The sequence below is a fragment of the Hyla sarda genome, chromosome 1 (assembly GCF_029499605.1).
Source record: "Hyla sarda isolate aHylSar1 chromosome 1, aHylSar1.hap1, whole genome shotgun sequence".
Lineage (NCBI taxonomy): Eukaryota > Metazoa > Chordata > Amphibia > Anura > Hylidae > Hyla > Hyla sarda.
Window position 1 is genome coordinate 364980266 of NC_079189.1, and position 14391 is coordinate 364994656.

The 14391-nt window shown below is 41.9% G+C and overlaps 1 protein-coding gene across 3 annotated transcripts in view; it reads left to right on the plus strand.

Moving 5' to 3' along the window:
* The first annotated feature begins 11162 nt into the window (after window positions 1–11162).
* MAMDC2 (MAM domain containing 2) overlaps window positions 11163–14391 on the plus strand; it is a 158641-nt gene continuing 155412 nt past the window's right edge. For all 3 annotated transcript variants that reach the window (XM_056523072.1, XM_056523074.1, XM_056523073.1), the window contains exon 1: window positions 11163–11260. In XM_056523072.1, coding sequence (XP_056379047.1) covers window positions 11218–11260 — 43 coding nt within the window. In that variant the 5' untranslated portion in view covers window positions 11163–11217. The remainder of the gene's footprint in view (window positions 11261–14391) is intronic.

Below are 14391 nucleotides of genomic sequence, written 5' to 3' on the forward strand. Positions count from 1 at the left end.
GGCGCAGCACCGGGCGGCGACCACCACCGCCGCGAAGCCAATGCCCACAGGGGGGAACGACCCACCGGCAGAGCGGCCCCAATGCCACTCAAACCAGTCTATGGGCCGCACCCCCCGCAGACACGGCGCCACGGCAGCAACGGACACCGCACAGCGCCACACCAGTGTGAACAGGGATGTAATAGCTCACTTACCATGCTCTCCCAGTCAGACTGGGAGGCAGCTAGGAAAGAAATGGCCCATGTGCAGCTAACTACTGCTTATATAGGGTTGGGCTGAGGGGGTGGGGAAGAGTGCAGCACATGTTAAAACAAAGAAAAAGGAGGGGATAGAAATCACAGTGTGAATTCGGGTAGAAAAACAGACATGGTGCACATCTACAATCTTGTATAATGATCTGATTGCTTCTCAGCATAATATCAAAAACTAACAGGTTGTTAGTATACATTTTTGATCAAAAAGTACAAGCCCATTTGCCACGTCAAGGCCACCTATCCAGAGTGGGTCCCTAACGTCCCTAGCATAAAATGGCGCAGCACCGGGCGGCGACCACCACCGCCGCGAAGCCAATGCCCACAGGGGGGAACGACCCACCGGCAGAGTACATTGTACATATGTGACTATGACATTTATACTACAATAGTTCCGATGGCAAGCGTTACCTGAGCTGATACTGTGCTTAACGTTATTATATCGGTTTACAGTACCAGGAGTTGATACCATAGCTGATGTACTGTGCTCCTTTTTGGTATAGTTGATTTACTGTGCTTTGTGTTAATATAGCCGATGCTTATGTTACTATAGCTGATAATTTGCATTACATAACTAGAATCTATATGCTATGCGTTAGTGTTAGTGTTGCTCGCGAATATTCGCATCGCATATTTGCGAATTTGCGAATATTCGCGAATATAGCACTATATATTCGCAATTACGAATATTCGTTTTTTTAATTTATTTTTTCACAGTACACATCACAGTGATCATCCCTCTCTGCTTCCAGCTTGTGTGGTGTAAAGAAGGCTCTAGTACTACTACTACTTCGCATCTGCTAATTTTTGTATATGCTAATTTTCCCATATGCGAATTTACGCATATGCAATTTTTTGCATATGCGAAAATATACCGTGAATATTATGAATATGCGAATTTCGCGAATATATGACGAATATTCGTCCATATATTTGCGGAATTTTGCGAATTTGAATATGGCCTATGCTGCTCAACACTAGTTAGTGTTAATTAACTCATATATGGTACATTAACCCCTTAAGGACACATGACGTACTGGAACGTCATGTGTCCACTCCCGATCTATAACGCTGGGCCACGGCCGAGACCTGTGGCTAATAGCGCGCGGCATTGATCGCTGTGCCGTGCGCTATTAACCCTTTAGACGCGGCGTTCAAAGTTGAACGCCCCATCTAAAGTGAAACCGAAAGTATGCCGATTAGCTCAGTGGGCTGTTCGGGATAGCCGCGGCGAAATCGTGGCATCCCGAACAGCTTACAGGACAGCGGGAGGGCCCCTTCCTGCCTCCTCGCTGTCCGATCGCCGAATGACTGCTCAGTGCCTGAGATCATGCGGCAGAATCATCGATCAGTGTGTGCAGTGTTATAGGTCCCTATGGGAGCTATAACACTGCAAAAAAAAAGTGAAAAAAAAAAAAAAAGTGAAAAAGTGAATAAACATCATTTAACCCCTCCCCTATTAAAAGTTTGAATCACCCCCCTTTTCCCATAAAAACATTTTTTTTAAACGTATACATTTTCCTGCATGAAGTTATGATTTTTTCCAGAAGTATGACAAAATCAAACCTATACAAGTAGGGTATCATTTTAACTGCATGGACCTACAGAATAAATATCAGGTGTCATTTTTACCGAAAAATGTACTACGTAGAAACGGAAGCCCCCAAAAGTTACAAAATGGCGTTTTTTTTCAATTTTGTCTCACAATGATTTTTTTTTCTGTTTCACCGTAGATTTTTGGGCCCAATGACTGATGTCATTACAAAGTAGAATTGGTGGCGCAAAAAATAAGCCATAATATGGATTTTTAGGTGCAAAATTGAAAGAGTTATGATTTTTTAAAGGCAAGGAGCAAAAAACGAAAATGCAAAAACGGAAAACCCCCCGGTCCTTAAGGGGTTAATGTTTCTTGGGGCTTATGTTACTTTAGCAGATATACTGGGCATTTAACATTATTTTAGCTGACATATGGGCCTATGTTACTATTGCTGGTAATTTGGGTTTCTTGTTGCTTATATATATACTATGTATTAGTGGTTAATTTAGCTGTTATGCTGAACATTAATGTTATTCATGGTTTACACTACTATAAGCACATATTCAGGGCCTTGATGTTTTCGGAGATGTTATACGGTGCTTAAGTTACTTAAAGTGATATACCATGCTTCATCGTTAATGGTTCCCTACAGTGTGACATACTTACGGTTCCCTACAGTGTGACATACATACGGTTCCTTACAGTGTGACATACATACGGTTCCTTACAGTGTGACATACATACGGTTCCCTAAAGTGTGAAATACATACTGTTCCCTACAGTGTGACATACATACGGGTCCCTACAGTGTGACATACATACGGTTCCCTACAGTGTCACATACATACAGTTCCATACAGTTTGACATACATACAATTCCCTACAGTGTGACATGCATACATTTCCCTACAGGTTAATACGCATACAGTTCCTTACAGTGTACGTTTCATAGTTATTGTCTCGTTGTTTTGTTTCATGTTATGCTTATGTTATGTACGCTAGGTTGTTTTACCTCTTAGCGCTATACGTTCGGCGTGGTTGGAGGCTGATTGCTGTCGTCAATCCGTAAAGCCTCATCTTTATAGTTTCCTTTCTGGTCATTACACACGCCTTGTTACAGCCAGTTTGACCTCACCATTCCAGGTAAGCTTTAAGTCGTCACTTTACATGCCTTTTGTACGTCACACGCTCCTGTGGGAGATAGGCTGCCCGACAGTCCTCGAGCCTCATATCGTTGTCATTTCTTTGTACATTACAAATGTTCTCATTTGGGGCAGATTGTATCATCAATCCACGAGCCTCTTGTTGTCTTTTGTTTTGTACGTTACATACGCCCCTGTTAGAGGCAGATAGCTTATGTTATACGGTGCTTACGTTACTTCAAGTGATATACCATGCTTCAACGTTAACAGTTCCCTACAGTGGGACATACATTTGGTTCCCTACAGGGTAATACGCATACAGTTCCATACAGTGTAGGTTTCATAGTTTATTGTCCCCTTCTGTTGTTTCAGCTCTTTTGTTTCAGCTTGCATTATGTTCACTATACGTCCGGTGTGGCTGGAAGCTGATTGCTGTGGTCAATCCGTAAATCTTCATCTTTATAGTTTCCTTTCTGGTCATTACATACACCTTGTTACAGTCAGTTTGGCCTCGCCAATCCAGGTAAGCTTTAAGCCGTCTCTTTACATGTACGTGTGTGAGAGGCTATGAGAGGCTGCCCGACAATCCTCGAGCCTCATATTGTTGTCATTCCTTTGTACATTACAGATGTTCTTGTTTGGGGCAGATTGTATCATCAATCCACATGCCTCTTGATATTTATTTTTGTATGTTACATATGGCCCTGTTAGAGGCAGATTGCTTGACAATCAATGAGCCTCATGTTGTTTCCGTTTATGCGTTTCATACGATTCTGTCCGAGGCAGATTGCACTGTCAGGCCACGAGCCTCATGTTTCCGTTTCTGCGTTTTATACGATTCTGTCTGAGGCAGATTGCACTGTCAGTCCTCGAGCCTCATGTTGTTGCCACCTCTATCTTCCTCTTATGTTTGTTACTATGCGTCTTAGTTGAACATGTCTTAGTGTTAAGTTCTTTAATGTGGGTTCAGCTTGTTCATGTCTTGTCATATGTGTACCTGTTGGGAAATTTGCCCTTATCGGTCTTTGTAACCTGCTGGTCAGGTATATTTTCTTTTGCGATAAGCCTCAGGGCGCAGCAGTAATAATCTTCTTTACGCCTGCAAGTATGAGGAGACTGCCTTACTGGTACACAAAACTTCAGGTTAAGTATGTTATATCCTTTTATGTTTTGTCTATGCGGGTCTGTTGTTGTCACTTTATGTATGGCATGGTTCAATAGGATTATTATATGTGTAGCTCGGGACACTTTTCAAATCTTCCTCTTCTGGCACTACCTATCTAAATATCTACTGACTTCTGTGTTTTGCCACTTTTCTAACCGACTCATTGTACCTTCTGTCTATCTAGCACTTCAACATTTTTTATATTTGACACTTGGGTTACCTTTATCCATGCGCACCATGGTAGTACCATTCTGGTAGGCGCTATGGGTCCAGTAGAGCCAAGTGGTATATCCAGAAATTCTATCTTGGCTTCGGCTCCATAACAGCTGAGCCAGCTTCTGGGTAGGGGCTTCTCTTTGTCAGTTATCACTCAGTTAAGTAAGCTAGGGCATTGTTATCGCTCTGTTCCATTGACACGTTCCAACCTGCGGCTGTTAACTGGAGCATTTTGTCTGTTATCTTGGGCTCATATGATGTAGGTTATGCTTAACCATTAATTCATGCATTACCTAACTAAGGTATTTTTGTCCCCTTCTTTAGGATACCCTTCACGGCCACCCAGGCACACCCCAGGCCTAATTATTCATGCAAGTGGTACTCTACTCACGGTATATGTAACCCGACCACAAGTGGAGGTTAGCTGACAAAAGTGTACTCCTGAGGTGACTGTATAATGTATAGGAGCACTGTTCACTCCTGATGTGACTATATAAAGTATAGGAGCACTGTGCACTCCTGATGTGACTGTATAATGTATAGGAGCACTGTGCACTCCTGGGGTGACTGTACAATGTATAGGAGCACTGTGCACTCCTGAGGTGACTGTATAATGTATATGAGCACTGTGCACTCCTGAGGTGACTGTATAATGTATATGAGCACTGTGCACTCCTGAAGTGACTGTATAATGTATATGAGCACTGTGTACTCCTGAGGTGACTGTATAATGTATAGGAGCACTGTGCACTCCTGAGGTGACTGTATAATGTATAAGAGCACTGTGTACTCCTGAGGTGACTGTATAATGTATATGAGCACTGTGCACTCCTGAGGTGACTGTATAATGTATATGAGCACTGTGTACTCCTGAGGTGACTGTATAATGTATATGAGCACTGTGCACTCCTGAGGTGACTGTATAATGTATAGCAGCACTGTGCACTCCTGAGGTGACTGTATAATGTATATGAGCACTGTGCACTCCTGAGGTGACTGTATAATGTATATGAGCACTGTGCACTCCTGAGGTGACTGTATAATGTATATGAGCACTGTGCACTCCTGAGGTGACTGTATAATGTATATGAGCACTGTGCACTCCTGAGGTGACTGTATAATGTATAGGAGCACTGTGCACTCCTGAGGTGACTGTATAATGTATATGAGCACTGTGCACTCCTGAGGACTGTATAATGTATATGAGCACTGTGCACTCCTGAGGTGACTGTATAATGTATAGGAGCACTGTGCACTCCTGAGGTGACTGTATAATGTATATGAGCACTGTGCACTCCTGAGGTGACTGTATAATGTATAGGAGCACTGTGCACTCCTGAGGTGACTGTATAATGTATATGAGCACTGTGCACTCCTGAGGTGACTGTATAATGTATATGAGCACTGTGCACTCCTGAGGTGACTGTATAATGTATATGAGCACTGTGCACTCCTGAGGACTGTATAATGTATATGAGCACTGTGCACTCCTGAGGTGACTGTATAATGTATATGAGCACTGTGTACTCCTGAAGTGACTGTATAATGTATATGAGCACTGGGCACTCCTGAGATGACTGTATAATGTATATGAGCACTGTGCACTCCTGAGGTGACTGTATAAAGTATAGATGCAATGTGTACTCCTGAGGTGACTGTATAATGTATATGAGCACTGTGCACTCCTGAGGTGACTGTATAATGTATATGAGCACTGTGCACTCCTGAGGTGACTGTATAAAGTATAGATGCAATGTGCACTCCTGAGGTGACTGTATAATGTATAGGAGCACTGTGCACCCCTGAGGTGACTGTATAATGTATATGAGCACTGTGCACTCCTGAGGTGACTGTATAATGTATAGGAGCACTGTGCACTCCTGAGGTGACTGTATAATGTATAGGAGCACTGTGCACTCCTGAGGTGACTGTATAAAGTATAGATGCAATGTGCACTCCTGAGGTGACTGTATAATGTATAGGAGCACTGTGCACTTCTGAGGTGACTGTATAATGTATAGGAGCACTGTGCACTCCTGAGGTGACTGTATAATGTATATGAGCACTGTGCACTCCTGAGGTGACTGTATAATGTATAGGAGCACTATGCACTCCTGAGGTGACTGTATAATGTATATGAGCACTGTGCACTCCTGAGGTGACTGTATAATGTATAGGAGCACTGTGCACTCCTGAGGTGACTGTATAAAGTATATGAGCACTGTGCACTCCTGAGGTGACTGTGTAATGTATGTGAGCACTGTGCACTCCTGAGGTGACTGTATAATGTATATGAGCACTGTGTACTCCTGAGGTGACTGTATAATGTATATGAGCACTGTGTACTCCTGAGGTGACTGTATAATGTATATGAGCAATGTGTACTCCTGAGGTGACTGTATAATGTATATGAGCACTGTGTACTCCTGAGGTGACTGTATAATGTATATGAGCACTGTGCACTCCTGAGGTGACTGTATAATGTATATGAGCACTGTGCACTCCTGAGGTGACTGTATAATGTATAGGAGCACTGTGCATTCCTGAGGTGACTGTATAAAGTATAGATGCAATGTGCACTCCTGAGGTGACTGTATAATGTATAGGAGCACTGTGCACTCCTGAGGTGACTGTATAAAGTATATGAGCACTGTGCACTCCTGAGGTGACTGTGTAATGTATGTGAGCACTGTGCACTCCTGAGGTGACTGTATAATGTATATGAGCACTGTGTACTCCTGAGGTGACTGTATAATGTATATGAGCACTGTGTACTCCTGAGGTGACTGTATAATGTATATGAGCAATGTGTACTCCTGAGGTGACTGTATAATGTATATGAGCACTGTGTACTCCTGAGGTGACTGTATAATGTATATGAGCACTGTGCACTCCTGAGGTGACTGTATAATGTATATGAGCACTGTGCACTCCTGAGGTGACTGTATAATGTATAGGAGCACTGTGCATTCCTGAGGTGACTGTATAAAGTATAGATGCAATGTGCACTCCTGAGGTGACTGTATAATGTATAGGAGCACTGTGCACTCCTGAGGTGACTGTATAATGTATAGGAGCACTGTGCACTCCTGAGGTGACTGTATAAAGTATAGATGCAATGTGCACTCCTGAGGTGACTGTATAATGTATAGGAGCACTGTGCACTCCTGAGGTGACTGTATAATGTATAGGAGCACTGTGCACTCCTGAGGTGACTGTATAAAGTATAGATGCAATGTGCACTCCTGAGGTGACTGTATAATGTATATGAGCACTGTGCACTCCTGAGGACTGTATAATGTATATGAGCACTGTGCACTCCTGAGGTGACTGTATAATGTATAGGAGCACTGTGCACTCCTGAGGTGACTGTATAAAGTATAGATGCAATGTGCACTCCTGAGGTGACTGTATAATGTATAGGAGCACTGTGCACTCCTGAGGTGACTGTATAAAGTATAGATGCAATGTGCACTCCTGAGGTGACTGTATAATGTATATGAGCACTGTGCACTCCTGAGGTGACTGTATAAAGTATAGATGCAATGTGCACTCCTGAGGTGACTGTATAATGTACATGAGCACTGTGCACTCCTGAGGTGACTGTATAATGTATATGAGCACTGTGCACTCCTGAGGTGACTGTATAATGTATATGAGCACTGTGCACTCCTGAGGTGACTGTATAATGTATATGAGCACTGTGCACTCCTGAGGTGACTGTATAATGTATATGAGCACTGTGCACTCCTGAGGTGACTGTATAAAGTATAGATGCAATGTGCACTCCTGAGGTGACTGTATAATGTATATGAGCACTGTGCACTCCTGAGGTGACTGTATAATGTATAGGAGCACTGTGCACTCCTGAGGTGACTGTATAATGTATATGAGCACTGTGCACTCCTGAGGTGACTGTATAAAGTATAGATGCAATGTGCACTCCTGAGGTGACTGTATAATGTATATGAGCACTGTGCACTCCTGAGGTGACTGTATAATGTATATGAGCACTGTGCACTCCTGAGGTGACTGTATAATGTATATGAGCACTGTGCACTCCTGAGGTGACTGTATAAAGTATAGATGCAATGTGCACTCCTGAGGTGACTGTATAATGTATATGAGCACTGTGCACTCCTGAAGTGACTGTATAAAGTATAGATGCAATGTGCACTCCTGAGGTGACTGTATAATGTATATGAGCACTGTGCACTCCTGAGGTGACTGTATAAAGTATAGATGCAATGTGCACTCCTGAGGTGACTGTATAATGTACATGAGCACTGTGCACTCCTGAGGTGACTGTATAATGTATATGAGCACTGTGCACTCCTGAGGTGACTGTATAATGTATATGAGCACTGTGCACTCCTGAGGTGACTGTATAATGTATATGAGCACTGTGCACTCCTGAGGTGACTGTATAATGTATATGAGCACTGTGCACTCCTGAGGTGACTGTATAAAGTATAGATGCAATGTGCACTCCTGAGGTGACTGTATAATGTATATGAGCACTGTGCACTCCTGAGGTGACTGTATAATGTATAGGAGCACTGTGCACTCCTGAGGTGACTGTATAATGTATATGAGCACTGTGCACTCCTGAGGTGACTGTATAAAGTATAGATGCAATGTGCACTCCTGAGGTGACTGTATAATGTATATGAGCACTGTGCACTCCTGAGGTGACTGTATAATGTATATGAGCACTGTGCACTCCTGAGGTGACTGTATAATGTATATGAGCACTGTGCACTCCTGAGGTGACTGTATAAAGTATAGATGCAATGTGCACTCCTGAGGTGACTGTATAATGTATATGAGCACTGTGCACTCCTGAGGTGACTGTACAATGTATAGGAGCACTGTGCACTCCTGAGGTGACTGTATAATGTATATGAGCACTGTGCACTCCTGAGGTGACTGTATAAAGTATAGATGCAATGTGCACTCCTGAGGTGACTGTATAATGTATATGAGCACTGTGCACTCCTGAGGTGACTGTATAATGTATAGGAGCACTGTGGACTCCTGAGGTGACTGTATAATGTATATGAGCACTGTGCACTCCTGAGGTGACTGTATAAAGTATAGATGCAATGTGCACTCCTGAGGTGACTGTATAATGTATATGAGCACTGTGCACTCCTGAGGTGACTGTATAATGTATAGGAGCACTGTGCACTCCTGAGGTGACTGTATAATGTATATGAGCACTGTGCACTCCTGAGGTGACTGTATAAAGTATAGATGCAATGTGCACTCCTGAGGTGACTGTATAATGTATATGAGCACTGTGCACTCCTGAGGTGACTGTATAATGTATATGAGCACTGTGCACTCCTGAGGTGACTGTATAATGTATATGAGCACTGTGCACTCCTGAGGTGACTGTATAAAGTATAGATGCAATGTGCACTCCTGAGGTGACTGTATAATGTATATGAGCACTGTGCACTCCTGAAGTGACTGTATAAAGTATAGATGCAATGTGCACTCCTGAGGTGACTGTATAATGTATATGAGCACTGTGCACTCCTGAGGTGACTGTATAAAGTATAGATGCAATGTGCACTCCTGAGGTGACTGTATAATGTACATGAGCACTGTGCACTCCTGAGGTGACTGTATAATGTATATGAGCACTGTGCACTCCTGAGGTGACTGTATAATGTATATGAGCACTGTGCACTCCTGAGGTGACTGTATAATGTATATGAGCACTGTGCACTCCTGAGGTGACTGTATAATGTATATGAGCACTGTGCACTCCTGAGGTGACTGTATAAAGTATAGATGCAATGTGCACTCCTGAGGTGACTGTATAATGTATATGAGCACTGTGCACTCCTGAGGTGACTGTATAATGTATAGGAGCACTGTGCACTCCTGAGGTGACTGTATAATGTATATGAGCACTGTGCACTCCTGAGGTGACTGTATAAAGTATAGATGCAATGTGCACTCCTGAGGTGACTGTATAATGTATATGAGCACTGTGCACTCCTGAGGTGACTGTATAATGTATATGAGCACTGTGCACTCCTGAGGTGACTGTATAATGTATATGAGCACTGTGCACTCCTGAGGTGACTGTATAAAGTATAGATGCAATGTGCACTCCTGAGGTGACTGTATAATGTATATGAGCACTGTGCACTCCTGAGGTGACTGTATAATGTATAGGAGCACTGTGGACTCCTGAGGTGACTGTATAATGTATATGAGCACTGTGCACTCCTGAGGTGACTGTATAATGTATATGAGCACTGTGCACTCCTGAGGTGACTGTATAATGTATAGGAGCACTGTGCACTCCTGAGGTGACTGTATAAAGTATAGGAGCACTGTGCACTCCTGAGGTGACTGTATAATGTATATGAGCACTGTGCACTCCTGAGGTGACTGTATAAAGTATAGGAGCACTGTGCACTCCTGAGGTGACTGTATAATGTATATGAGCACTGTGTACTCCTGAGGTGACTGTATAAAGTATATGAGCACTGTGCACTCCTGAGGTGACTGTATAATGTATATGAGCACTGTGCACTCCTGAGGTGACTGTATAAAGTATAGATGCAATGTGCACTCCTGAGGTGACGATCATAACATGTACATAGATAGGACATTTTTGTGGTGTGGCGGCATGGTATGTGTACCAGCAATGCTCCCTCACATGCTGTACAGCAGTTTACACGTTGTGCCTGCGGTCTGTAGGTCTGGAAGTTGTCAGCTGCAGCATGGGCTTCTTCTTCCCTCCCCAGTAATCTTTGTCTTTGTCCATTCACTCCCCACCTTCCCCCATCCCGCCTCCACATAGTCAGCCCATCCTAGAGGCTCTGACTGCAGCCCTCTGGAGTAGGTGGCCTCAGTGGTACCTGCAGCTCAGCCAGAGAGAATATGCTGCTACTCTGCCTCCCTATACTGCTGCTGTGTGTGACAGGTAAGTGCCATGTGCTGTAGGAAAAGGTTAGGTAGGAAATAAAGTAAGTGACATTTTAGGTGAGTGGGCATCCAACAGCAGTGAGGAGAACCAAAGATGTGCAACTGCCACATAGAGGTGTCAGGGGTCCTAGAACTTGTCACTGCTATCTTGTGTCAGCTCCTGGGAGACAAGAGGTCCATGTGTCTGCCCAGTGCAGGAGGCACACCAGAAGCTGCAGCATGCTATGTAGTGAATAGAGGGATATGTCCTGACAGATATTATGTACTGCATATTGTGGGGGCTACTCATTTTTTCTATCTATATTTTTCTATCAATCTTTATTATCTATCTGGCCATGTATCATCTTTCTAGCTTATAACTCTTTATCTATACAGTACTCTTCTTCTATCTATCTATCTATCTATCTATATTGTTTATTTATCTATCTATTTATTTATTTATTTATTTATCTTCTATCTATCTATCTATATTGTTTATTTATCTATCTATTTATTTATTTATCTTCTATCTATCTATCTATATTGTTTATCTATCTATCTATCTATCTATATTGTTTATTTATCTATCTATCTATCTATCTATCTATTTATTTATTTATTTATTTATTTATTTATCTTCTATCTATCTATCTATCTATCTATCTATATTGTTTATCTATTTATCTATCTATCTATCTATTTATTTATTTATCTTCTATCTATCTATCTATCTATATTGTTTATCTATCTATCTATCTATCTATCTATCTATATTGTTTATTTATCTATTTATTTATCTTCTATCTATCTATCTATCTATATTGTTTATCTATCTATCTATCTATTTATTTATTTATCTTCTATCTATCTATCTATCTATCTATCTATCTATCTATCTATCTATCTAACACAAAGGTCCAGCAGCACACCAGAGGATTTGCAAACAGGGTGTTTTATTATCCCATGGTCAGATACAACATTTCAGCAGTATCTCACTGCCTTTCTCAAGCATAGTACACTGGGTATCAGTGCTCAAATATATCAGGTGAACAATCAAATGCATAATTATACTCAATTTACACAAAATCACAAGATACACAGAAATATATCAAAAGTGCAGCTAAAAAAAAGTAATATTCATATACAGTGCTTCCACAGTTTACACAATCAAAAAATGAATTATATATATTTCCATATAAAATGACATAAAACCAATATGTATAGTTAATTATTGTGCAGGTGTACATAGTGAGTGTGATGAGAAACAAACAAAAGTGGGAAGGCAAACTGCTTTTCCCACTTTTGTTTGTTTTTAATCACACTCACTATGTACACCTGCACGATAATTAACTATACATATTGGTTTTATGTCATTTTATATGGAAATATATATAGTCAATTTTTTGATTGTGTAAACCAGTGGTCCCCAAACTGTGGCCCTCCAGATGTTGCAAAACTACAACTCCCAGCATGCCTGGACAGACAGGGAATTGTAGTTTTGGAACATCTCGAGGGCCACAGTTTGGGCACCACTGGTGTAAACTGTGGAAGCACTTTATAAGAATATTACATTTTTTGAGCTGCACTTTTGATATATTTCTGTGTATCTTGTGATTTTGTGTAAATTGAGTATAATTATGCATTTGATTGTTCACCTGATATATTTGAGCACTGATACCCAGTGTACTATGCTTGAGAAAGGCAGTGAGATACTGCTGAAATGTTGTATCTGAACATGGGATAATAAAAACACTCTGTTTGCAAATCCTCTTGTGTGCTGCTGGACCTTTGTTTTGGATATCCTTATACAGTCTGCGACTGGGACTGTTTCAACCGGCCTGCACCCATCAACTGCATTTTACTCTGGCTGTGCTGCCTCAACACTTCTTTGCTACTATCTATCTATCTTTCTCTTTCAATTGATTGGTTGGTCTATCTACCTCATTTCTATCACATATTCATCAATCTGTGATCTATGCTGTTATGTAAAGGAATCTGTCAGCTGTATTTATTGCTAAGAGCGGCAGACACTATTGGATAGCTGTTATGGTATAAGAACAATCTATTTTTCCTGGAGCTGATGATGAATGCCAATCATATAAAATTACGTTTTTATTTCTCAGCCAAGTGTCAAGAAGGTGGGACCAAACCGCTTAGTGCCACAGACTGGCACTTTTATTTCGCTCACGCTCGCCTCCGATCTCTCCTTGATTTTTGTACAGAGTCCCGTATTTCAATAAAGGAGATGCTACAGTGGGGATCAAAAGTTTGGGCACCCCAGGTAAAAATTTGTATTAATGTGCATAAAAAAGCCAAGGAAAGATGGAAAAATCTCCAAAAGGCATCAAATTACAGATTAGACATTCTTATAATATGTCAACAAAAGTTAGATTTTATTTCCATCATTTACAGTTTCAAAATAACAGAAAACAACAAAATGGCATCTGCAAAAGTTTGGGCACCCTGCAGAGTTAATATCTTGTACTGCCCCCTTTGGCAAGTATCACAGCTTGTAAACGCTTTTTGTAGCCAGCCAAGAGTCTTTCAATTCTTGTTTGAGGAATCTTTGCCCATTCTTCCTTACAAAAGTCTTCCAGTTCTGTGAGATTTCTGGGCTGTCTGTCACGCACTGCTCTTTTAAGCCCTTATCGACAATGGACGTAAATGTACGTCATGGTGAGGTGGTACTTAACGCACCATGACGTACATTTACACGCCACCATGATTGCTATCAGCAGCCAGGGACCCACCGGTAATGGCGGACATCGCGCGGATTTCCCCCATTAACCCCTGAGATGCAATACAGATCACGGCATCTACAGCAGTACGCTACTTTGAATGGATTATCGGATCGCCCGCAGCGCTGCCGCGGGGATCCGATCATCCAGCATGGCGGCCGGAGGTCCCCTCACCTGGCTCCGGCCGTTTCCCGGGGTCTTCTGCTCTGGTCTGAGATCGAGCAGACCAGAGCAGAAGATCACCGATAATACTGATCAGTGCTATGTCCTAAGCATAGCACTGAACAGTATTAGCAATCAACTAATTGCTATGAATAGTCCCCTATGGGGACATAAAAAGTGTAAAAAAATTTAAAAAAGGAAAAAATGTTAAATAAAAAATCCCCTCCTCCAATAAAAAGTAAAACGTCCG